Source organism: Cervus canadensis, chromosome 4 (genome assembly GCF_019320065.1).
Source record: "Cervus canadensis isolate Bull #8, Minnesota chromosome 4, ASM1932006v1, whole genome shotgun sequence".
NCBI classification, from domain to species: Eukaryota; Metazoa; Chordata; class Mammalia; order Artiodactyla; family Cervidae; genus Cervus; species Cervus canadensis.
The window spans coordinates 96615501-96641382 of record NC_057389.1 but is presented as its reverse complement, the minus strand read 5'-3'; the positions used below and the strand labels follow the sequence as shown (position 1 = coordinate 96641382).

Here is a 25882-nt window from a genome sequence, read left to right as displayed (position 1 = left end):
CAGTGCAGGATGAACTGACTCCTTTCAGAGGCACCGACCTGGCAGCTGCAGCTAGGATGGGATTCAGCAATCCTTTGCACACTGACACTGCATTATGTTAGTTGAGATTACTATCTTCAGAACCAGGTAATTTGATATAGAGCACATGAGACTGGTCAGGAAACAAAGTCTTCAGTTTAAATATGTCAATAAGTTGAAAAAACTCACTGGTATCACAAAATAAAATATATTTTGGAATATCACAGTGGAGAAAATGGTTTGAGCTCCTAAGAAGAATGTAATATTATAAATTTAAGTTTTGATTGATTGTGTTTTTCCTAGATGAAAGAATCTAAAAAGAAAGCAGAAGCCAAAATCTCAGCTCATGGTGAATCCCCAAGATACAAAATCCCTAACATAAGCAATTGCTATATATATAAAATTCTACTAGAAACACCTCTTAATATTATTAATACTATGGTAAGAAATAAAATCTTCTAGGGGATCTGTTTCTAGCATCTCAAGTTCCCAGCTGAAATTTATGATTCATTTTCCTAGAAAAAATAGACAGGAAAAATTGAATACTTTTTGTACTAGTTTCAAGCTAGCGCTAGCATCAATTGCTGTTATTGTTACCTTCTGGCTCCTCATTGGGGGTTAAAAGCTGCTAAAGACCATCTGAGAACCCAAGCACCATTTAAAACACTGTTTCTATTTATTTATTCTATTCAGTTTATGACACTGTTTACACTTATTCACTTCTATTAATAATCTGTTTGCCAAGAAACTCAAACTTAATTTAATTTTAACTTTTTAAAGTTGAAAGCTGTCAAGTTACTTTGGAATTGTTTTTTAACTCAGTCCACATTATGTGTACACGTATACACAGATGTATGCAAATACAATATTCATATGAATTATAAAATGTTAAAAAGTTAAATCTGTTAAATCATTAATATATATGTGTGATTTGTACACTTATACGTGCGTGTGTGTGTATATACATAAAACTGTTGTTTTAGTTGCTGAGTCGTGTCTGACTCTTTGTAACCCCATGGACTGTAGCCCCACCAGGCTCTTCTGTCCGTGGGATTTCCCAGGCAAGAACACTGGAGTGGGTTGCCATTCCCTTCTCCAGGGGATCTTCCTGACCCAGGGAGTGAACCCAAGTCTCCTGTATTGCAGGCAGATTCTTCACCAGTAAGTCACCTGGGAAGCACATATATATCTCAGTCTTAAGAATTTAAAAACAGACATCTTTTTTTGGACAAACAAGTTTTTGTCCAGTGAGACAAATGAACCAACTCTGAATTACCTGAGCAGACACATGTTTCCTAGTTTCAACTCCAGGAGGAGCTATCTTCAATTATTCCTGGCTTTACTTCTTGTAGTCATGTCTCAACTCCAAAAATATACTTTTATCACTCTTTCTTCATTTATCAACTTTAGAAATTATCTATTTACTCCCCATTATGAAAACTGAGGATTTAGTCACTTATCTGAAACCCCCAAGGACACCTCAGAGCTTTTTGTTCTCATGTTATTTTTAATTTTTTCCTTGGTCACCACTGTAACTTTAAATAACATGCCTAAACTTGTTTCATCAACTTTTAAAGGAATTTCTTCCTGCCCAGTATGTAAAATGAGAATATTACACTTCATCTTCTTTTACTTCCAGCTCTCTTTCCCTCCACATTTGCCTTAAATGGTCAAGTTTGATAACACATCTTTCAGTCTCTATAATTAGGTCTTCTGTGTTTCTTCCGTAGGATGTGTCTAAAAGTTGAAAATCAAGATATGAAGTGTATGTATGTACGCACATGTAAACACTACTAATTGCAGAGTAAGGATTACATTTCATTTCTAAAGATCACATGATTTGCTGTCACTCATAAAAGAACAAGACTGTTTCCAATATTAAGGTTAAACGGATTCTCTTTCCTACATTCTACCAGTTCTCAAACCTCATGTTACTTTAAATTTATTTCCTTTTTAGATCATGACTTTTTCTAGCTTTTCTACTACAAGTTTCTAATAAACTTTTTTTTTTCTTATTAAGAGAAGACAAATATATCTCGCCAGAGCCTGTCAGTAGTACTTCCTACCTTCTCAAATTACCTATTGTTTGGAATCTATTCCATTTGGAGGGGAAGACATTTTTCTTGAAGTTTCAAATGCCTGATGTGCGGCTATCACTCTGGGATTTCTTTTCACTGGCCTCCACTATTACTTGTTATACATTCTTGTATTCTCTTTCTTGTTGGAATATATCCTAAGGGAATTTCCTTAGGAAAAAAGCACATAGAAGATAAATTATCTTACTCTTCCTTTATCCTTGATTGATAGTTTATCTTCTAAGTTTGAAATCAATTTTCTCTTGGGATTGCCAAAGTTGAGTGCTGTTGGTTATGCACAGAAGGCTTATGCCTGTCTGGTATTCATTCTTTTGCTTCCTTTTTTATTCCTTATCTTAATGATTTATCACAGAGAATCATGCTTCGTCAACACCCCCAAAGTCCCCTACTCACGTCTCCTAACTAATCACTATTCCCACTGCCCTCCAAAGACGGTAACTATTTCTGACTTTCATGAGAATCATTTCCTTGCTTTAACCTGCTAAACAGTCATCTTCAAGCCCCTGCAAACATGCATCTTTAAGACCTTGCATCATTTATTTTTGCCTGGTTTTTGAAACTGTGTCTGACTTCCTTCACTCAATGTGGTATTTATGAGATACATCTGTTGTGATATACATCCGATCATTCTGTGTCATTGCTATAACATTCCTTCATTATGATTATATGACATAATGTTCATAGATATATTGGTTGTTTTCAGTTTGCAAAGCAATTACAAAAAACAAAGAATGGTCATAAACATTCTCGTACATGGTTCTGGGTACCCTATGCATGTATTTTTAACAAGTAGATAGCTAAGAGTGGGACTGCATGTTTTATTTTAGTAGATAATGCCAAATTGTTTTCCGAAGTGGTTTGTTCTACCGATTTCTAGGCATTTGGTTTTCTTGCAGTATATTCACCCTGTGTCCCATAAGGGGACTAAATGTTATTTCAACAAAAGGGAGATCACAAGGGAAGGGGTAGGGGGGCACTAATCCAATTACAGGAGCCCTTTAGAAGCAAAGTTTGTTCTGGCTGGCTGGGAAGAGGGGAAAGTCAGAGAGACATGAATCCACAGAAGGACGAGACATGCCATTGTTGCCTTCAAGATGGAGGTGGGGGGTCCGTCTTGAGAAGGAATGGGAGCAGAGTGGTCCCTGGCTGACAGACAATAAGGGAATAGGGACCTCCGAGGTACAGCTGCAAGGAACTGGGTTCTGCCAAGAACCCTGAATGCACTTGAAAGCAGATTCTTCCCCAGAGCCTCCAGATAAGAGCCTGGTCCAGTGATACCTTGATTTCAGCCCTGGGAAATGCCATGCAGAGAACCCAGGGAAGCCCACCCAGATTTCTGACCTACACAGAACTATGAAATTACCAATGGTTGTTGCTTTGTTTACATCCCTAAGTTTATGGTAATTTGTCATGTGGCAGTAGAAAACAAATACATCCTCTCTTCTGTATGTTTCTAACATTTTGTCTCCTCAGCCTTCATTCTGGACACTTTTCTCCTTACCTATCTTTCAGATCACAATTCTCTCCTCAGTTATACTTATTAATAATATGCTTTTAAACCCACCCATTAACTTCATAATTCAATTACTATATCTTGAGTTCTATAATTTCTATTTAGTTTTTTAAAGTTTTCATTTTCCACCCAAAATTTTTCATACTGTCTTTTATCAACATAACATCACAGCTCTTTGGAAGTTTGGATCCAATAGGGCCAATAACTCCTATGGATCTATTTCTTTTCTCTGTGTTGGATTTTGTGAATGTCATCTAATCTCCTTCTGTGACTAGTTATTTCTGACTATGTGCTGGACCTTGAACTTGCAAAACTGTTTGCTATCTAGAAATAATTTGATAACCAGTATGATGCTGTCTTCCTCCAGGTAGAATTTACATCTATTTCTGCTGGACCTCGACACTAGCAATTTGGGCTCACCTCACCTTGAGTTCAGCAAACGAGACGATGTGAAGCTAAGTGGCAGTGCCTGCAAGAGCCTGTTACCTTCCGGTTTGTTCTTACCTCTAGCATGCAGCCCTTTCCTGGACCCCATTCAAAGCAAAGGAGGATCACTAAGCCCCTGTGAGGGCCCCGGACTCCAATCCTTATCTCCTATAGCCCCACAAGACACTCCAAAGGACTCTCAAACCTCTCAGCTGCCCATTCCAGAATTTTCAAATGCCCTCAACGGAAAGACCACCCCAAATCCTGGGCTCCTCTGACTAGGCTTCTCCTTTCCCAGATCCTAGCCTAATAATTTTTCATTTACTTACTCATTTTCTAGGGGCAAATGCTGAGCATGGGGATGGGCTGGGAAGGCTGGGAGACAACTAGCAAAACTGTTTTGCAGACACATGTTTAATTAACATCCGTATTTCCAGCCACCCGTTTCATCTTTGTTTTCTGTATCTGGCATCTCTAGACCCAAAACCTCTCTTGAGTTCTACTATAGATAGGTTCTCTTCTTGGTGGCAAATGTCTCATCTACTTATTCTCACTTCCTCTGCAGAAACTTGTTAAATGTGCTTTCATATCCACTGATTACTGCCCTCCTGGTTTCTTTGTTTAGGTGTTTGATCCACCAATTTACATAAGAAGTTCCAAAACATTTATTTTAGGGGTGTAACTATTAAGGTCCATAAAGACACAATGATTTGCCCAAGGTAACTAAGAACTACTGCTATGAGGATCTGAGCTGGACTTAGAACTCGATTCTCCTGAATCACAGCGTTCCTATACCTTATATCATAATCTACTTTATCACAAAAATTTTGTTGTGGGCATTATGTTCATTTATATAAACTAACAGAAAATAAAACAGTGTAAGAACAGGCCAACATTCATGCTTATACAGAACCAGAGAAAGCAAAAAGGAATAAGCTACACCAACCATTTCAAGTTAAGGTTGTAACTGTCACTTCTAAGCACTCTCAGATCTAATGTTATACACTTTTTTAAGAAAGAAACTTAAACACTTCATAAAAGATGCTCAACATCATTAATTAATAGAGAAATGCAAACCAAAATTACAATGAGGTACCATCTCACACCAGTCAGAATGGTCATCATTAAAAAGTCTACAAATAAATGCTGGAGAAGGTGTGGAGAAAAGAGAACCTTCCTATGCTGTTGGTGGGAATATAAACTGGTGCAGTCACCATGGAAAATGGCATGGAGGTTCCTTAAAAAACTAAAAGTAGAGCTACCACATGATCCAGCAATCCCACTCCTGGGCATATATCCAGACAAAACTATAATCAAAAAGACATATGCAACGCCTATGTTCACAGCTGCATTGTTCACGACCTGAGTGTCCATCGACAGATGGATGGATAAAGAAGATGAGGTACATGTATACAATGGAACACTACTCCCCCATAAAAAAAGAATGAAATAATGCCATTTGCAGCAACAAGGATGGAACTAGGGATTAACATACTACGTGAAGTCAGTCAAAAAGAGAAAGACAAATACCATATGATATCATTTATATGTGGAAACTAAAATATGACACAAATAAACATTTATGAAACAGAAACAGACTCACAAACATAGAGTACAGACTTGTTGCCGAGAGGGAGAGGGGCTGGAGAGGGATGGAATGGGAATTTGGGGTTAGCAGATGCAAACTATATACAGAATGGATAAACAACAAAGTCCTACTGGATAGCATAAGGAATTATATTCAGTATTCTATGATAAACCATAATGGAGAAGAATATTTTAAAAAAGGAATGCATTTATACATACAGCTGAACCACTTTGCTGTAGAGCAAACATTAACAACACTGTAAACCAACTATAATTAAAATTTTTTTTAAAAAGCAAAAAAAAAAAAAAAAAGAAGTTAAACACTTCATAGAATTGTTTTGTAAAACAAGTACTCCTTAGTGCTCTGACTAACAGCTTGAGATTTTAGATGGAGAGAAAAAAAAAACTGAATTTACATGAAAGAAACATGCACACATTTTTCCTATAGAGCTTGTAACTATTTAATTCTACTAATAACTTAATTTTATAAATACTGCAAATGATAAACATTTAAAAAGTTACTTCCTAATTATTTTACTAACAGTTTTAATGAACAACAAAAACATAGAAGCAAATAAATCAGACAGCTGTTTTACAATTCAGAATTAGGAGTCAAAATATTTTATTTGGATCCCAGCTCCTCCATTTAATCTTATATCAGTACCTGCACTTTAATTTACCTGTCCCTATGTCTTTATAATGGAGAAGGAAATGGCAACCCACTCCAGTACTCTTGCCTGGAAAATTCCATGGATGGAGGAGTCTGGTAGGCTACAGTCCATGGGGTCACACAGAGTCGGACACAACTGAGCGACTTCAATGTCAATGTCTTTATAAAGCTCTAGTTTAGATGATTAACAAGTTTTTATAAACCATGCATTATTGCTACTATGATATTTTATTTCTCAAAAATGTAAGAACACACATATATTCATTTAATATTGTTGCTATAATAAATTACCACAGATTGACTAGTTTAAAACACAAATTTATTATTTTACAGTCCTGGAGCATGCATGTGCACACGAGTGTGCACATGTGCATCAGTCCAGCATTTTGTTTAACCAGAAAGAAGGCTCTATTCCAGGCATGAACCGAGACTATCTGGAGTTTCAGAGCTAAGTCTTAAAAGACCGGGGATAGTGTCTGGATAGACCAGCAGGGTTGCAGAGAATTCCCCAACCAGGAGATGCAGTGGGGACAAAAGTGATGGACATGGGAAAGATTCTGTCAGGTTTGCAGAAAAGGGACCACTGGAGGGAAGAGGCTAAAAGTCAGGGCTTGATGGTAGGGATACTCAGGCCCTTCTAACAGTGATAAGGAAGAAAGGAGTCTGACTGGAACCATTCATAGTTTCTTGCTTCATCTAAACAGTACAAGGTAAAATACCCTCTCCTTATGCCTTGTACAAAAAGAACACTTTTCTTCTGAGGACTTTTTAAAGCATAATGCCAATATTCAAGATGCTGTGCAAAACGGGCCGAAAAAAAAAAAATCCTCCGAAGACAAGTGGGGGAAGTCTCTCTTTTGTCAGTCTGGAACTAGGACTGCCAGCACCATCAGTGTTGCAATTCAGGGGAACCGTGAAGCCTCAAGCCTAGAAAGAAGGTGAGAAGTCACCCACCTCCCCGGCTGATAGAAAGCCAGCACAGGCTCTGGTAGAAAGGAGCGATAAAGTAATAATGGAGACCAGGTCTCCAATCATCTAGGCCCAGCTCTTATGATAGCACCTCATCTAAACGCCAAAAGAAAACATCCCAAAAGTCTAAGAATAATTTTCGTACCTGCACAAACATTTCTAAAAGAAAGTATCAGTAATCTGAATCAAATTAACTAACCCCTTTTTCATGAATCAGCAACGTTAACCCAACTTAAAGGTTTTGATTTGGTAACGAATAACTAGCTTGGATTACAAACTTAAGTGAATAACTACATCAAAGATTATAAAATAAACTGTTTTATTTTATAATGCAGGGGTTCATTTAGAGCTACCTTAATCAGTTCAAAATAATGACTTCTTTCTTAAGGAGAAATGGGCAAAACTCATTTTTTGATCTTTCCTTAAAATAAAAATTCAGGTTATGGAAATGGAATTTGCAAGACATGAGATTCAGGATGGTGTTAAAATTTTAGCATCTACATGTATGTGAGGTGACAGTTGCTCCTACAAATGTTAATAAAATTGCCAACAAATTATTTAAAATTTTATTATTTAAATTCTTTTAAAATTATTTAAAAGAAAATACTAAGAGTTAAACGTACTTTCACTTAACTCTTAGTATTTTCTTTTAAATAATTTTAAAAGAATTTAAATAAGTTACAAAAAATGACAACATATTTTACTGTATAAATGAAAATATTATAATATTTAATGTAATATTATAATACTAGAGTATCTATTAAATGACAAATATCCTTAATTTAAGGCATCCTTCAGCTTACATTTTTTTTTCAAAAAAAATCACATAAACATAAAATGAGCCATTTTAAAGTGAACAATTCAGTAACATTTAGCACATTCAGTGTTGTACAATCACCACCTTTAAATAAACCCCCAAATTTTCATCACCCCAAAAGGTAACTCCATACCCATTATGAAGTTGCTCCCCATTCCTCTCTCTCTTGTCCTAGTTAACCACCAATCTGCACCTCTCTCTATGGATGTACCTACTTTGGACTCATATAATAGTACTACCTTTTGGGTCTGGCTTCTTTCATTTAACATGTTTTTGCAGATCATCTGTGTCACAGCATACATCAGAGCTTCATTTCTTTTTATGAATAATATTCCATGTATGTATATAACAGTTTGTGTATCCATTCATTTATTGATGGACAGTTGGCCTGTTTTCACCTTTCAGCTACTGTGAACAGTACTGTTATGAACATTTATATACAGTCTTTTTTGAACATCTGTTTTTAATTCTTTTGGGAATATATCTAGGAATATTTACTAGGTCATATAATAATTCTGTGTTTAACACCTGAGTGTTCATTGGAAGGACTGATGTTGAAGCTGAAACTCCAATACTTTGGCCACCAGATGCGAAGAGCTGACTCATCTGAAAAGACCCTGATGCTGGGAAAGATTGAAGGCAGGAGAAGGCGATGACAGATGACAGAGGATGAGATGATTGGATGGCATCACCGACTCAATGGACATGAGTTTGGGTAAACTCCAGGAGTTGGTGGTGGACAGGGAGGCCTGGTGTGCTGTGGTTCATGGGGTTGCAAAGAGTCAGACATGACTGAGCGACTGAACTGAACTTGCTGAGGAGCCGCCAAACTGGTTTTTACAAATTGCCGTACCATTCTACATTTTCACCAGCAATGTATGAGGGTTCTAATTGCTTTACGTCCTTGTCAAAATTTGTTATTTTCCATTTTGTTGATTATGGCTACCTAGTGGGTGTGAAGTACTTCACTGTGGTTTTGATTTGCATTTCCCAAATGACTAACAATGAACATCTTTTCATGTTTAGTGGCCATAAATCTTTAGGGAAATGTCTATTCAAGTCCTTTGTCCGCTCTTTTTTTAAAATTGTCTTCTGTGTTACTCAGTTGTAAAAGATCTTTATAAGTATTAGACTCTGGTCAGATATATGACTTGCAAATATTTTCCCATTTGTGGGTTGTTTTTTCACTCTCTTGTTGGTGTTCTTTGATGCACACAAAAAAATTTTTTTATGAAGTCCAATTTTTTTCTTTTGTTGCTCATGCTTTTGGTGTCATTTCTAAATTCAAGGTCATGAAGCTTTCCCCTCTTGTTTTCTTCTAAGAGTTTCATGGTTTTAAGTCCTATATATAGGTCATTGATCCATTTGGAGCTAAATTTCCACATGATGTCCAACTTCATTCTTTAGCATGTGGGTATCCAGTTGTCCCAGCACCATTTGCTGAAGAGAGTGCTCTTTCCCCTTTAAATAATCTTGGTACCCTTTTTGAAAATCAACTGCCTACAGATGATTTTCTGGACTCCTAGTTTTTAAAATGTTTTCAAAATTCAGAACTTTCTATATTATAATTCTACCAATGCTTTTATGAGAGGAGGTTTAGCTTATAATGGTACATTTAGAAGCTTTCATTTCAAAACTAGAATTTTTTAATGAAAAATATACACCCATGGTGAGTAATTTCATTATTAAACATTTCTTTAAAAAAACAAAGATGAGAAGTAGTATATGCAAACTGGAAATCAAAACTAATCCCTGAGAAACAGTATTTTATAAAGTAGCATGTAAGTTCGTTGTCATTTACCATGCTGTAATGAAGTCATTAATTTTAACTGCCTAACCCTTATAAAGACCTCCATTTACAATTATGAACTTCTAATCAACCTCTAAATGTGGTTATTACATTAAAAGTCCTTTTCATCTGTCTTGCTTAATTTCCTATGTCAAATTACCATTCAGTTCCAAATAAGAGATATATTATAAATCAAAAGAATATTTTACATCTAGAATTTCTTACTGACATCAAAGTATCCTAATATGAGCCATCCATTCACTTTAAAAATTCTCTTGGTACATTGGGTTTTTAAGTACCAATATAACAAGTTATCCATTGAAAGTTAAGATCACCACTATTTTAGATGCAAGCCAGGCATTCTTTCCCAACAGCCCCTTCTCCGTCATTAGTTTTTCTAGGAATCTCTGGACTACCAACTCCTCAGCTCCCAGGACCTCTAACTACCTAGGCTGAAGAAAACAACTACCTTCCCTGATTATATGTCTCTACAACAGAGGATCAGTTACAAACCTCAGATGCAGATTCTCTAAACTCAATACCTCTAATAAAGTATAAACTCCCCAACCAGAACATTCAAGAGTTCTCTTTTATCTTGAATTCCCTTCACCTACCAGCTGTAATCATTAGCTTTACCACAGTTCCTCTTAGACGTAAAGGCAATCTTGTTTTTATTGACCAAAAGAAGAAGAAAAGATATTGCCCAGAAAACTAAGGGATAAAAAGTTTGGGAGGTGCCGATAACTGTAGTCTAGAAAATGTGAAAAACTTTACCTTTAGCTGGCCAGTGATGTCGCGGCAGCTGACTGTCTTACCAAGCAAGAGACTAAGGTTCAGGGTCAGACCAACGGTTCTGACGGCTGGGCTGGACACATAGTTGAAGTGAGACACCAAGGAAGAGACGGCCAGCCCAACCCCTCATACGGCATCCCTTCCTGGTTAATCCATGGGGTGATAATGACACTGACTGGCCTCATCCTGCCAATGAAGGGCAAGGCACTGCAATGATGGCGCCTAGAAATGAATAGGAGTGATTGGGAATAAAAGGGGGAGGGGGGAAGGGTGGCCAGGATGAAGAAATGAATAAAACTCCAAATTTCGGTTACAACTCACTGTCATACCTATTATTCTAATACCATTATGACAGGGGGAATGGAAAAGGGAAACAAAAAAAAAAAGAAAAAAGAAACAAAGAAAAAAGAAAAATTTCTACCTATTTAAATTTATGCAGCATTTTTAAGAATTTGAGTTTGCATCCTATAATCTGACTATATGTAACTAAAGCAAGAGGTTGATTCAATTTAGCTTATAAACCTATAGCAAAGAGTATTTTTTTATCATCAGTGTTTTCTAAATTCTGACAGCTTAGAACTATTAAGTTTTTATTACAACAAAAACTCAATCTACACTACTGAAACAGACCATACTTACCAAACAATTCCTTGGGCTCCAGAGCCAATTGGTTTCAGCTGCTGGTATCGCTTTAGGACAGTGAAAGTTGAGTCTGCCACTTGTACACTGTAAAACTGACTATCACATTTACTGTCACTCATGATGTAGTGTCATATAATATTCCAAAGAACTGGTACAGTCGTCAGATTCCTTGAAAAAAAAAAACAATGAACATGCCTTCTTACTGAAATTATACATGCATAGCTCACTTAATAGTGTTTCAAACTTTTGGTATATAAGACATGATGGTTATAAGCTGATAAAACTCAGACCAAGTTCTGAACTTAAGCAATAATCAAAAAATACAAAGACATCTATCTTAATGTACAAGACTATTATGAAGGGAAGGAACTTTGAGACCCCGCATGACCACATCTTAAGGGACTGGATTAGGAAACCACCACCTTTGGAGAAAAGAATCTGCACATTTTTACTAGCCATGACAAGACCACGTCACTATGTAATTCGCATCAGTTTCCTGTGGGGCCAGATTATGCTGAACTGTCTCAAACAGACATGGAGGTGTTCCGGAGATGTTGCAAAATGAACATGTCTATGTCCACGCAGAAAAACAAATGAACCAGGCTTCTGCTCTGTCCGCAAATTCAGGCTAAAGGGATGAACCAGAAAGCAAATCTGATGTCAAAGTGATTATAAAAGTGCTAAGTTAAAGGACAGCAGGGTGTTGGAGGGCTGGCGACATCTGTGAGCACCATGCATACTGGTGAGTGTGTTCCTAACTTTTCGAGCTGGTTCTGGAGCTAGCCTATATTCCTGGCAGCCCACGTCACTAGTGGGCTTCAATACAGACAGAGAATTCTGTCATAACCTACAGTCAATAACATGGACACTGTGATGTTAATCACAAGGTATGAGTATAAACTCGCAGCCCCAGAGCAGCCTTTTTGTGGTTCAGACAGTAAGCTAAGATTTCTACGCTGCAGGAGCCTCTGTGATTTTATACAGAAAACAAAAAAAACAGAAATCAATTGGCAGGAAGCTACCCTTACTTAGTTTCCTGGCTCCTGTCTGACAATGTTTATTCAAAAGTTAGCAAGTTATTTATATTGGTCATTATTTAAAAATTAAAAAGCCAACAATAAAATCATTTAGGTAAGTATTCCACACTATTTAAAAACACAGAATTTAAAGTTTATTCTACAGCTGCCCCAACTTCTTGCCTGTTTGTTCCACCACCTAACATTTAATGTCTACTCATGGGATTTTTGGTACTGGTGATACGTATTTCATAAAATTTATATTTGCTTCATATATATATGTATTTTTTACCATTCTCAGGGCAGTGACTGAGGCACAGCTATTAGCACCAGTAGCCACTCTGACCAAGAGCCATTGCACACTGGTTGAGGACTGTCTCTGGGAGGCCAGCACTGCACCAGATAAACTGACATAGTGCTCACGATGACCCATAGGGATCGCCAGCCCCGTGCTACACTGCAGCGACCCAAAGCTTAGTGAGCTGGCTAAGCCATGCAGCTGTGAGAAGCTGGCCTAAGCTCTAAGAGGGTACGGGCAGGTCCATCTTGATCACCGTGGCACCTTGTATTTCCAGGACAGGGAGGGCCTGGGCCCTGGGACAGAGTTAACATTCAATATACTTCTGCTGATCTGACCCTATAATACTGTAGCTCATGATTCCCTCATGATGCTGCTCCATTTTACTGACATCTGAAGGAATATCCTTCTCTTAATTTATTTATAGTTTTTAAGAGGTTGAGGCAATTCATTTCAACATTTGTGGGGTGCCTTTGAACAAGAAAGTGATAAATAATACAAAAGACATGGCAAGATCAACCAGGAATTGGTCTTGAAGCATCATCTAATTCACTCTTTGAGGAAGAAATATGAGTAATGAGTCTGTTATCTTTATTGTAATCTAAGTTACAAAGAGGTAAGGGCCATAAGCAAAATGTAAACAAATCTGAAAGGCAAAAGACGTTCAACCCACAGAGCAGGAGTGCAGAAACAAGAAGAGCTTCATGGAAGAGGAGGCCTTGGCCCTGGACAATCTTGCCAGAGAGTAGAAGCACAGAGCTCACAGTCTGTGCTCAGACACGGGGCTCAGCTTGACCAGGGGAGTACAAATGCAAAGGATCAGAGACAGACTCAGCGAAAAGCCAGGAGTCAATACAATCTGCTGTTTCTTTGCCATATAGTAATGTACCAGCAACGATGGTCATTCACAAAGCATTTGAGTACCACTGTGGACCATGTCCCTTGCCAGAACAGCCAGCCTGCCTGCCTTTTGGGTCTCGAATTTACAGAGAGTGCACACTGTGTGTACACCCAGAAGTGAGTGAATGCAAGGAGGGCCCTAAAGCCAGAAGGACGGGGGTTTAAGGTGCAGGGAAGAGAAGGAGCATGTGCAGAGAGCTGGAGGTGCCTTCTAAGCATGACAAGTCATTTGAGATTTGGTCTTGCTGGGTCTTACAGGAAAAACTGGAGACAGAAAACAAGGCCAGATCATCACGAGCCTTGGAAGCCATTGGGAGCCACCTGGGTCTGGACCTGGGCCTAACGGCTGTGGAGGCATCAAAGCACAAGAGGCACAGGCTCTCAGACTTGCTTTTCAGAGAGGTCATTCGGGAAGCTGAGAAAGGGACTGACTGGAATGAGCAGGGCTCAAAACAGGCAGACCTGACAAAAAACGGCAGGATCTGGTAGGTGGGGAAAAGAAGGAAATGCATGGCTTAGAGGAAGAATGTATGTAACTTGTTGCCCTGTAGGAGATGGGGAGAAATAAAGGTGAAACAGTGGAAGGTAGGCAGGAGACAACTGCAGAGTTGGAGAGTTTGACTTTGGATAGGTCTAAAGAGGCCAGGGACAGTATGAGAGGGCCCGGCTGCTGACCTACTCCAGGATCCACTCCTCCCTTCACTTTAATAATAGGAGCCATCCTGTTCCAGCTGGACAAACAGCTGTCCAGCTAGAGAAGACATCTGGCCACTTTCCTGGCAGCCAGGTGTGGCCAGACGACCAACTTTTACCTAATAAGATGTGAGCAGAAATGACGGATGTTACTTCTAGATCATTTTTTAAACAGAAAGCTGCTTGCCTTTCAATCTATCTTTCTCCCTTGCTGGTGGCTGGGTGATCAGCAGTTGTAGTCCCAGAAGTTACATGCTGAAGACACTAGAATCACCCAAGAGCCAGAGTCCTGAATGCCGGTGTGGAACAGAGCTGGGCCATTCTGGTCCACCTGTCCACACTGAGATTGGCATAAATTAATCTAGATCATGTTGAATAATTCTGGAAATCTCTCTCTACAGCTGTTGTAACCCATACTCTGACTGGTACAGTATTAGATTAGCTTTTGTGAATTGGGGAAGTATATTACATCATTGTGTTACTCTCTTAGTTGTGTTCAACTCTGCGACCCCATGGACTGTAGCCCACAGGGCCCTCTATCCATGGAATTCTCCAGACAAGAACACTGGAGTGGATAGGCATCCCCTTCTCCAGGGCATCTTCCCAACCCAGGGATCAAACCCTGGTCTCCTGCATTGCAAGCAGATTCTTTATCATCTGAGCCACCAGGGAAGCCCCCTATATTACATCATTAGATCAATAATACAATTTCATCTCAAGATTTTAAATAATTTTTAAATTAAAATAAGTTGCCTTTATCAGGCAGGAAAAAAAAAGTCAGTTAACAAAGAATCTGTTAGGGCCACCTCCTCTGCCAAGCCTGGGCTTCATGAGAGCAAGAGAAAGAACCCCAAGCCCAAAGAAGAAAACATACAAATTAACTGTTAATGAAATCAACTCCTGAGATGTATTTCAACAAAATGGACCTCGTGATCCTGGGGCTCAGCAATAAAGAATCCACGTGCCAATTCAGGAGACGCAGGTTCAATCCCTGGGTTGGGAGATCCCCTGGAGAAGGAAATGGCAACCCACTCCAGTATTCTTGCCTAGAAAATCCCATGGACAGAGGAGCCTGGCAGACTATAGCCCAAGGGGTCACAAAGAGTCAGACACTACTCAGCTACTAAAAAACAACAACAAACAAAAGAAACAGTCACAAACAAAATGGACATCAACCAGGTTTCAGAAGACAATTTACAAATTGAGCAGTGTAAGACTTCTTCAGGCACCCACATTACCAACACACGGAAGGCAGAGTCCCTGACCTGACTCCCATCCCCAGCAGGGGCTGGCTCCTCACCTCGGCGCCCAGCAGTGGGACCCGCTGCCTGTCACTCAGCTTCAGTAGGTCTGCCTCTGCCCCTCTCTGCCAGGCGAGGAGCTCCTCAAAGGGAGGGAGGGCCTGTCTTCCCTCTCATATGACATTATTAAATGCCAACCAATGATCCACTGAGAAAGCTCCTAGGAGGATACACTCTGCGCTTACAGACCTGAGCGTGGTGAGTGGATGCCTCAAGGTTAGGAAGCGGCATGGCCTTTGCTAAAGGCAACTGCCTCATGTCTACACCCTCCCCACTTACCATGCTGCTTTCATGAATGCTTGTCAAATGAATTGCTCTAACTGAAAAACTCTGTTTCTTCAAGATTGGAGACTCCTGTAGTATCCTACAGGATACTGGAGTAAAATCTACCCACTCTATGAACAAACACTGGGCAGGAGGAACATTCCTATCTATTTAGAGCCTGGAGTAAGGAATGCTTTAAAATTTTTTCTTTACCTCTAGTATTCTAAATATAAACAATTCAGGTATTATAAACATAGTATTAAATCTCTGATTAACTTTTCTAAATAAAAAAATTAGCTCTAACTATCACTTTCTGGGGCTTAGTGGTAAAGACCAGTGGTAAAGACCCTGCCTGCCAATGCAGGGGATGTAAGAGGCACAGATTTGGTCCCTGGGTCGGGAAGATCCCCTAGAGGAGGGCATGGCAACCCACTCCAGTACTCTAGCCTTGAGAATCCCATAGACAGAGAAGCCTGGCGGGCTGCAGTCCCTGGGGTCACAAAGAGCCGGACACAACTGAAGTGACTTAGCACAGCACAGCCTCACACAGTTACAACATTTAAATGGGAAACAACAGTGGGGAGCGTGCAGTGTGAGTCTCGGGGAGATGTCAGCTACTATTTACTACTGAGTTCTCCCAACAAACATTTCCCGACAGCCTGCTGTGAACCAAACATGAGGGATGTGTGTGTGTGTGTGAAAGTGTGTGTGAGTGGGTGAGTGTGTGTGAGTGTGAGACAGTGTGTGTGAGTGTGTGTGTATGCATGCGAGTGTGTGTCTGAGGGTGTGAGTGTGTGTGTGTGCAAGTGTGTGTGTCTGAGTGTGCGAGTGTGTGCGCGTGCGTGCGAGTGTGTCTGTGTGTGAATGTGTGTGAGTGTGAGTGTGAGAGTGTGTGTGTGCGTGTGTCTGAGGGTGTGTGTGTGTGTGTGTCTGAGAGTGTGTGTGTGTGTGAGTGCGTGCGAGCGTGTGTGTCTGAGAGTGTGTGTGAGTGTGTGTGTGTGAGAATGTGAGAGTGTGCGAGTGTGAGAGTGTGTGTGTGTGAGTGTGTGTGTGTGTGCGCGCACGTGAGTGTGTGTGTGAGAGTGTGAGTGTGTGTGTGTCAGTCGCTCAGTCATGTCCAACTCTTTGCCACCCCATGGACTGTAGCCCGCCAGGCTCCTCTCTCCATGGAATTCTCCATTCAAGAATACTGGAGTGGGTTGTCATTCCTTTCTCCAGGGGATTTTCCCATCCCAGGGATCGAACCCAGGTCTCCAGCATTGCAGGCAGATTTTTTACTCTCTGAGCCACCAAGGAAACCATGGAGTACTAGTCAGACAATCCTTTCCCTCCAAACCACCAACATGTAATTATCATACCATACAGGAAGTGTCCTGGGGGTATGCGCTGTCTGCATGGCAGAAGTCCAGCAGAGTGGTGTGCAGAGGGAGAGAACAAGTGGAATGCATGAGTGAGAGGCAGACGCAGAGGAAGGCTTCCTGGAGGAGGCAAGACCTGTATGCAAGTAACAACCTAGCTGTGACAAAGCATGTACTTTCACATATACTGGTGAGTATAAATTACATAAATTAGTAAAACACTATTTGGAAGTAAAATAGGTAATATCTAAGGAAAAATCTGCATGACACCTAACCTGGCAACTACAATTCTATATAAATGCACCTGACAAATATACATGTACAAGGATGCAAAGACAACTGTGCAAGGATGTTTACAGCACTGCTTGTAACAGGCAAAAAACTAGAAATCATCTAAAAAGTACCCTTGGAATGACTGAATAAATTATGGCATAAAAGCATAATAAAGCCATTAACAATGCAGGGACTTTAGGCATTGATATGGAAAGATGTTTAAGATGTATCAGGAAATAAAACAAGTCAAAGAAGAGTACATGCAGTAAATGCCACTGTACAGAAAAATACACAAACACAGCCAATACACTAGCAAGTGCAGAGAAACAGTGGAAAATGAGACTTTCATTCCTGACATTATAACATTTTTTTTTCTTTTACCTATGCACATATTTCACATTTTAAAAACTAAACACTTTAAATAAAAAGCTGAAGAATGGTCACCCTGACCCCTTTACAGAGAATGGATTTGAGGTAGATGAGACGAGACAGGGAGGCAAGAGGGCCAGGCTCAGTACACAGTTACATACATTCTCCTGCAGGTGGTGACTGCAGCCACGAAATTAAAAGATACTTGCTCCTTGGAAGGAAAGTTATGACCAACCTAGACAGCATATTAAAAAGCAGAGATATTACGTTGCCAACAAAGGTCCGCCTAGTCAAGGCTATGGTTTTTCCAGTGGTCATGTATGGATGTGAGAGTTGGACTATAAACAAAGCTGAGTGCCGAAGAATTAATTGATGCTTTTGAACTGTGGTGCTGGAGAAAATCTTGAGAGTCCCTTGGACTGTAAGGAGATCCAAAGAGTCCATCCTAAAGGAGATCAGTCCTGGGTGTTCATTGGAGGGACTGATGTTGAAGCTGAAACTCCAGTACTTTGGCCACCTGATGTGAAGAGCTGACTCATTTGAAAAGACCCTGATGCTGGGAAAGGTTGAAGGCGGGAGGAAAAGGGGACGACAGAGGATGAGATGGTTGGATGGCATCATCGACTCAATGGACATGAGTTTGGGTGGACTCCGGGAGTTGGTAATGGACAGGGAGGCGTGGTGTGCTGCAGTTCAAGGGGTCTCAAAGAGTCGGACACGACTGAGCGACTGAACTGAACTGAACTGAACAGCTTGTGAGATCCAGGGTACTATCCTCACCCTGCAAATGAAGAAACAATTTGCAGACAGGAAGTAACTTGCCCAGATTCTCAGCTGGAGAGTAGCATAGCCTGGATTTGAATTGAGGTGTATTTGACTACAATATCCATGCTCTTCCCAATATAGTACTGGAATATCTCTAATTTTACTTAGAAAGTAAAGTGATTGTCAAAGGGCGAGTTAGGACCAGGACAAAATAATACAGGACTTCACATCTGGTTGGTTTCAACCCACCTAGACACTTTTCTTCTGATGATGAAGATAATGCAGTGATCCACAGAATCAAACCTTTAATTACACTAATGCTTCAGAACACCCAGGGCATTCAATATTTAAATGAACTGACTGCTGTGATTAAAAGCAGATTTTCACAATCACCTTCTTTGTTTCAATGCTTGCTGCTAAAAGTTTTAATCAAATTGTTCTTTCTTCCTACTTTATTCTCATTAAAAATAGTATGCCTGTGTGTGTGTTAGTCACTCAGTCGTGTCTCACTCTTTGAAACCCCAAAGACTGTAGCCCACCAGGCTCCTCTGTCCATGGAATTCTCCAGGCAAGAATACTGGAGTGGGTATCTATTCCCTTCTCCAGGGATCTTAGCACAACTTTATCTTTTCTGAATAACCAGAAACCTTACAGCATCTCAGAGCCACTCTTTTGAACATCAGTTCTTAAGTTATGGCATATGCTAAGACACAGAATAACAGCTAGTAGCTGGCTATCATGTTACTCACAGCTGGATCCTAAGCGTCTAGCAAGAATATCTCCTACTGGCCCCTTGCAGTCATCAGTCCCCCCCACCTCCAGCCCGGATACCCAGTGTTGTGAGTAAACGCCTCATTGTGCCCAAGACACACCAACAGCCAAAGTGCTCTCCCAGCCTCCATTCCTGATACCTCCAATCCATGGTCTGTGCACATGAAAACCTTTACACGAATGCTCAAGCAGTTATATATGTAATAGTTCAAAACTGGAAGAAATCCAGATGTCTTTCAGTGGGTGAATGGTTAAACAAATTGCTGTACATCCATCCATACGATGGACTACCACCCGGCACTAAAAATGATTGAATTGTTGATACTCAGCAACAATTTGGGTAGGTCATAGGGCATTATGAAATTTTAGTGACAATTTTAGTGATAAAAGCCAATTTCAAAAGGTCCATAATTCATGTATACAACATCCCTAAAATGAAAAATTACAGCGATATAGAGCAGATTAGTGGCTACCAGGGGTTACGGATGGTGGGGGGCACGGGGGGAGGTGTGGTTATAAAGGGGTAGTACAAGGGAGATCTTTGGGATGATGAAATAGTTCTGTATCTTGATGGCAATGGCGGTGGTTATATGAACCTCCATATGTGATAAAACAACATAGAACTATACAAACATTGTACCAACACTAACTGCCTGGTTCTGGTATCGTACTATAGCTACATAAACATGCAACCGTCGGGGGATACTGGGTGAAGGGGGCACAGGACCTCTCTGAACTATTTTTGCAACCTCTTAGGATTTGTAATTATTTCAAAATAAGAATTAAAAGAGATTTGTTGAAAAGGATTTATGATTATACTACCCTTATGTTTGAGTTCCTTCAATAGTGACCGACTGTGTTAAGAGCAAAATTCTAGTGCACCAGCCCTGAGCACTAGAATTTTGCTCTTAACACAGTACTAGAATTTTGCTCTTAACACAGTCGGTCACTATTGAAGGAACTCAAACATAAGGGTAGTATAATCATAAATTCTTTTCATAGGGATCGGGTGGAGAGGGAAGTGGGAGGGGGGATCAGGATGAATATATGTAAATCCATGGCTGATTCATATCAATGTATGGCAAAAACCACTACAATATTGTAAAGTAATTAGCCTCCAACTAATAAAAATAAATGGGGAAAAAAAAAAAGAGTAAAATTCTAATCCTGCGAACAGCAGAGGAGTTCTGTAGGGCCTCTGGCTCACTCTCAAGCATTATCAACCCCCCTGGGAGCAGCAGACCAGCTACTACACACCTTCAGGTCTCTCTGCCTGATATGACTTCCCTCCCCGTTCTGTGCTCCTGGCCAAACTTCATCCTCCTAAGTCCAGGGCAAGCACCTGCTTTTCCTGCAAGTCTCCCTCAGTAGGCCTTCCTTTCCAACTGTGCCAGGCACTCCCCCTTTTCCAGGCCCCACGATCTGTATTCGTTTGCCTTGCAAGTCTATCTCTCCTTCTGCTCTGTGAGTTCCTCTATTTCTCAGTCCTCTGCTAATTACACAGTGAGTGCCCAGTAAATCCTTGTTAAAGGAAAACTAAATGGGACGGTAAGTGTAAGGCAGCTCTGGAGTCAGGGTGAGTGAACCTGGGCAAGTGACTACACTCATCTGTAGAACCGGGATAACTGCAGAGTCTACCTCTGAGGACAGCCAGCGCAGTGCTCAGCACAGGCCATGGTTTCACCTTAGCCGACCTCAGAACAGATATTACCACACTCATTCTGCTTGTTCCAAACAAATATCTGCATTCTGAAAATGTGAACTAGAACCTGGTAAGTGCAAAGGTTGACATGGTTAATACTGGTGAGCACCTCCATGAACGATACGATAGGAAGCAACGCACAGAATTTACTTTTCATTCTAGGGTGTGGCAGATAGATGATGTGTCATGAAATTTTTAGAAGTCATCCACTTTACAACATATAATAGTAACTATGTTTCTGACAGTTAAGAGTTAGAAAAACAGATTTGATTCCAGAATCAGAGCTAGGGGATTCACTATCTGGTTTGCATCCCTAAGCCTAGATATTCTGAAATCAAACTAGTAGCAGCATCAATTTAGATACACAATATTCAAATAGTGTAACATATTAAATTATTTACAAATCTGTAGAAACATATGTGTATGTATAAACATATATATTTTAGGGAAAAGGAGTTGTTTTAAAGGCAATTATTCTTGTTCTTTCTCTCAGAATCATTGTAGATAGTGGAGCTATGCTGTTTAAACAAACTGTTCTAAGTAAAAATATGTTTTTAAACCAAATCCCCAGGTTTTTCCTATGCTGGCCTTTGGAAAGACAAGCTAACAGGTGGTTTTCACACTGTTCATTCTCCTAATGCCAAATAATTCAGGTATGGAAATACTTTAAATAACAACCTTAAAACAGGCCAGAATTTATTTAACATAAAGACAGTTAACATTAACACCTCGCTTTTGAAAACCTGAAAGTGTTAGTTGCTCAGTTGTTTTCAGGTTTCTGTGTTCTTCGGATTTTCCAGGCAGGAATACTGGAGTGGGTGGCCATTCCCTTCTCCGGGGGTTCTTCCCGACCCAGGGATTGAACCGGGATTTCCTGCACTGTAGGCAGATTCTTTACCATCTGAGCCACAACGGAGGGGGAAAAAAACCCCACCTCATTTGTAATCCATATAGCCTTAGAATCTATTTTTATTATGCCTGAAATGTTTTAGAGCATGTAGTCTTTACTTAAGAAAAGTTCTTGGGTAAAATTAGCTAGGAGAAAGAGGGAGTAGAATATTTTATAAAATCCAAAACCAAGAAAATGAACCAAAAAACCAAATGAAATTAAAGAAAATCAAATTTGCTAAATTCCACTTTCAAATATCTAGTAAATTTCCTTAGCTATAAGGAATTCCTATGCTAAAATTGAGACTACTCTTGCTGATTATTTCTATATCTATTAATTTATAGTCCAACATTTTCCAAAGAGGATTTGAGGCACCAGTTAAAAATATTTTAACTGGCAATCCAAAGGCCAATATAAAATCTGAGAAGACCCACAGTACTTTATAAAAAATGAATTCTTGCTGTGCAAAAGATACACAAACTTGTCCCCCCAAATATTTGGCCTTTTAATGAATCAAAGGGCCCAGGCACTGAGTGTCAACAGTGGCTAACATCACAGTGAGTCAAGCAAGATTACTTGCCTCTAGAGGAAGCGCACACTCCACCTAAGAAGGCTCCCTGGATCCAACCAAACCTAGTCTAAATCCAACTACAAATTTTCAAGAGATACAGAGAAACATGAGAAATTACATTGCAGAGGTACAATCAGTAAAATCCCAATAACAGAAATATTATCACTTCAACAAATAAACAACAAGGAAAAGAAAAACAGAAATAAAGAGGGATCTACAGATTAAAAGATATTATCAACCAAACACAATAAATGGTCCTTATCTGGATTCCAAGAAAGAAACTATTAAAGAAACTATAAAATTTATGAGACAACTGGAAATTTGAATGCTAACTGGCTATTTGATATGACAGAATGGCTAATTTCTGCTTTTCCAAGTTTAAAAGAATTCTTATTTAAAAAATTTTTCAGACATAAACTGAAAAATTTATGGGTGAAATGACATGATAGTTAGGATTTGCTTGAAAATAAAAGTGCAGTGTGTGTGTGTGGGGGGGAGTGTATGAGAGTTGTAGGCATGAGGTCAGGGATGAACAAGGTTGACCAGTAGTTAGTAATTGCTGAAGCTGGATACTACTCTGTTCCCTTTCCTACATGTTTGAAATTTCTCATAATAAACAGTTATAACAAAGACTGTTGTTGAAACTAGTTCATACAATCACAAAAGGCCAAATACAAATTTAATAATTCTTAAGGAAAATTATGTAAAAATGTCACCTTCTTAACCAAGTATAACTAGATCAGAAACAGCTGTGCGTGCATGTGTGTTAGTCATTTCAGTCGTGTCCAACTCTTTGCGACCCTATGGGCTGAAGCCTGCCAGGCTCCTCTGCCCATGGGATTCTTCAGGCAAGAATACTGGAGTGAGCTGCCATGCCCTCCTACTGCCAAATCGACAGTGTGAAGGAAAAAATGTGGTTTTGTTTTACCTCATATATCATGAAATACATTGGTTTACTCACTAGTAATTGCATCATCTGCACTTTTCTCTATCCAGAAAGTTAAGACATTTTATTTTAAACAGACAAATTGAGGTGTACCCTCTAACACTTATTTAGGAAGGTCAAATAAACACATTTCAATCTGTCAACAAATTATTCAAAGCGGCAACCTGAAAATTAAGTTCTCAGGAGTGGATTCTCCTCAAGGAACTCAGGAAAATCAACACTCTTCAGAAACAACTATGCCAAAATAGGATTGTCTTTAACCCTGTAGGATCCTTTTGAAGGGGAAAAAAAGGGTTAAAGGGAAACGTTATCTAGATTGGATTTAATTCTTCCAGAACAAATTAAGAGCCAAAGAAAATACTCAGACCTAAGGGACTCAGGAAAGAATGCTGATCTATGGGAGACCTGGGTTCAAATTTCACTTTCCAGCTGCTTGGTACAAAACAGACTGCCCAAACTCTGGGAGCCTCTGTTTCCTCCTGTGTAGAAAGTGGAGGTTAGCAGGCTTCCTAGCTGTTATCACAGGGCTCCAGTGACAAAAGAGAGTTCCTGGACAAACAGGGCCTAGCTCCCCTAATCTTGGGCTACCTTTCTAGCTCACTGCAACTCTTCCCTCCTAAACAACCTGCCTTGAAGTCCGGAGTCCGACAATCCTGAAATAAAACTGAATGAGGTCTGCATTTGCTTGGCTCATAGCACTGAAAACATTTTAAAATAAGCTACTGCCAACAATTAAAAATGAAGAGAGTACAGATACAAATCTCAAGTTCTGACTTCTTTCTAAAAACTGCTGGGTAAGTGGCGTCTGGTTCTCAAGGGTCTCCACTACTCCGATCTCTCACACCTGGCCCCACAGGCTGATTTTTGACCCCAATATTGGGCTGAATATTGGAGAAGGGGATGACAGAGGATGAGATGGTTGGATGGCATCACCGACTTGATGGACGTGAGTTTAAGCAAGCCCCGGGAATTGGTGATGGACAAGGAAGCCTGGCGTGCTGCAGTCCATGGGATCTCAAAGAGTTGCACACGACTGAGTGAGTGAACTGAACTGACTGGGCTGAAGCTCCCCCTTCACCCTGCCCTTCCCCACTTCTTGCCTTCCCCTAGACCTGACAAGTTTCTCATCGCCATTCAAGTCAACTCCAGCACCAGCCAAGCACCACCACCTCCTCCAAGTTCCCACAGCACAGCCCGTCCTCTACAGCAAGCTGTCCCAGCACTGTCTGCATGTCTGCTTTCTCTACAGGGCTCTTGGGCTCTCTGGAGGAAGGGACCCTGTTGCTACTGCCTTTGTGTCCCCAGGGCTGAGCAGAAAGCTGACCTAGATAATGTAGAATTCAGTCAATGTGTCCTGAATGCGAGGAAGGAAGTTAGAGCTAAAACACTATAAAAATGTCAGATTTTATATTACAGCTTGTTCTGATAGTTACCAAATAAAGGGGTCAAGGACATTAAAATGTTTCACAAAACTAAAGCAACCTACCATCTGCATACAAGTTTCACAAGTTAGTCAGAAGTCACTAAACAAACAGAGAAAGCAGAGGCAACAGGCTGGCAGCGTCATTCATTCATTCATTCACTCACTTAACTAATATTACTGAGTACTTACTGCGTGCTTTCTAAGCACTGGGGATAAAGCAGTGGACAAATCAGACAACTACCTGTTTTCATAAAGCTATAATCCTAATGGGAGAGACAGAAAATAAACAGGCAAATCAATAGAATAGTTTCAAACCAGATACTGGAAAGAAAATTAAGGTAATGAGACAGAATGACTAAAGGAATAAAAAGGGTGGTCAAGAACAGCATTCTGTAAATTGAAACATGTGAGGAGAAGGACCAGAAGGGGTCAGCTGTGCAAAGATCCGGGAGGCAACTCCAATCACTGGATACAAGTGCAAAGGTCCTGAGGTAAACAGGGCTGAATGTTCAAGGCCAGTAAGATGGGTAGGTTAGGAGACCAGTGGTCCGGGTTGGGGGACTTGTCGGGGGGTGAGTTGGTCAGGGCCCGCTCAGGCACTGCTGGGCACTGGGTATGCAATGACAAGGCACTTGGGGAGCACGCGGATGGAGGACTCTGGGCGGACTCTGCTACACTCAAACCAGCAAGGAGCAGGATCCCGCCCATTTTTCCACAAGTGTGCACCGGGCGGGCTCCTGCCCAGGGGCTTTCACACACATTCATAGAGCTTGACAACAACCCTGTCCAAAAAGGGGAGACATTTCCCCCACTTTGCCGAGGGGAAAACAGAGGAACAGCAAGGATCAGTGCCTTCGCCAAGGTCGCAGGAATCAGATCCCAGGCTTCTGAGCATCCGGGAGGAGGTATGCAGCTGGGTGCCAAACAATCGGGGCGGGGGAGGGGGCGCCCACAGACCCTACAGCAGGTCTGCCGGGGCCAGAGCGGGTAGCGAGCCCGCAGCTGTGGGGCGAGGACAGCCGGG

The 25882-nt window shown here is 40.4% G+C and overlaps 1 protein-coding gene across 5 annotated transcripts in view; it reads right to left on the bottom strand.

Moving 5' to 3' along the window:
• The window catches only part of MAPK9 (mitogen-activated protein kinase 9), a 65459-nt gene that overhangs the window by 39114 nt on the left and 463 nt on the right, over positions 1-25882 (bottom strand). For 3 of the 5 annotated variants that reach the window (XM_043466979.1, XM_043466978.1, XM_043466977.1), the window contains exon 2: positions 11317-11487. In XM_043466979.1, coding sequence (XP_043322914.1) covers positions 11317-11438 — 122 coding nt within the window. In that variant the 5' untranslated portion in view covers positions 11439-11487. Of the gene's footprint in view, positions 1-10659; positions 10900-11316; positions 11488-25882 lie in introns of those variants that run through there. The other 2 variants (XM_043466982.1, XM_043466981.1) reach the window with 2 other exon arrangements.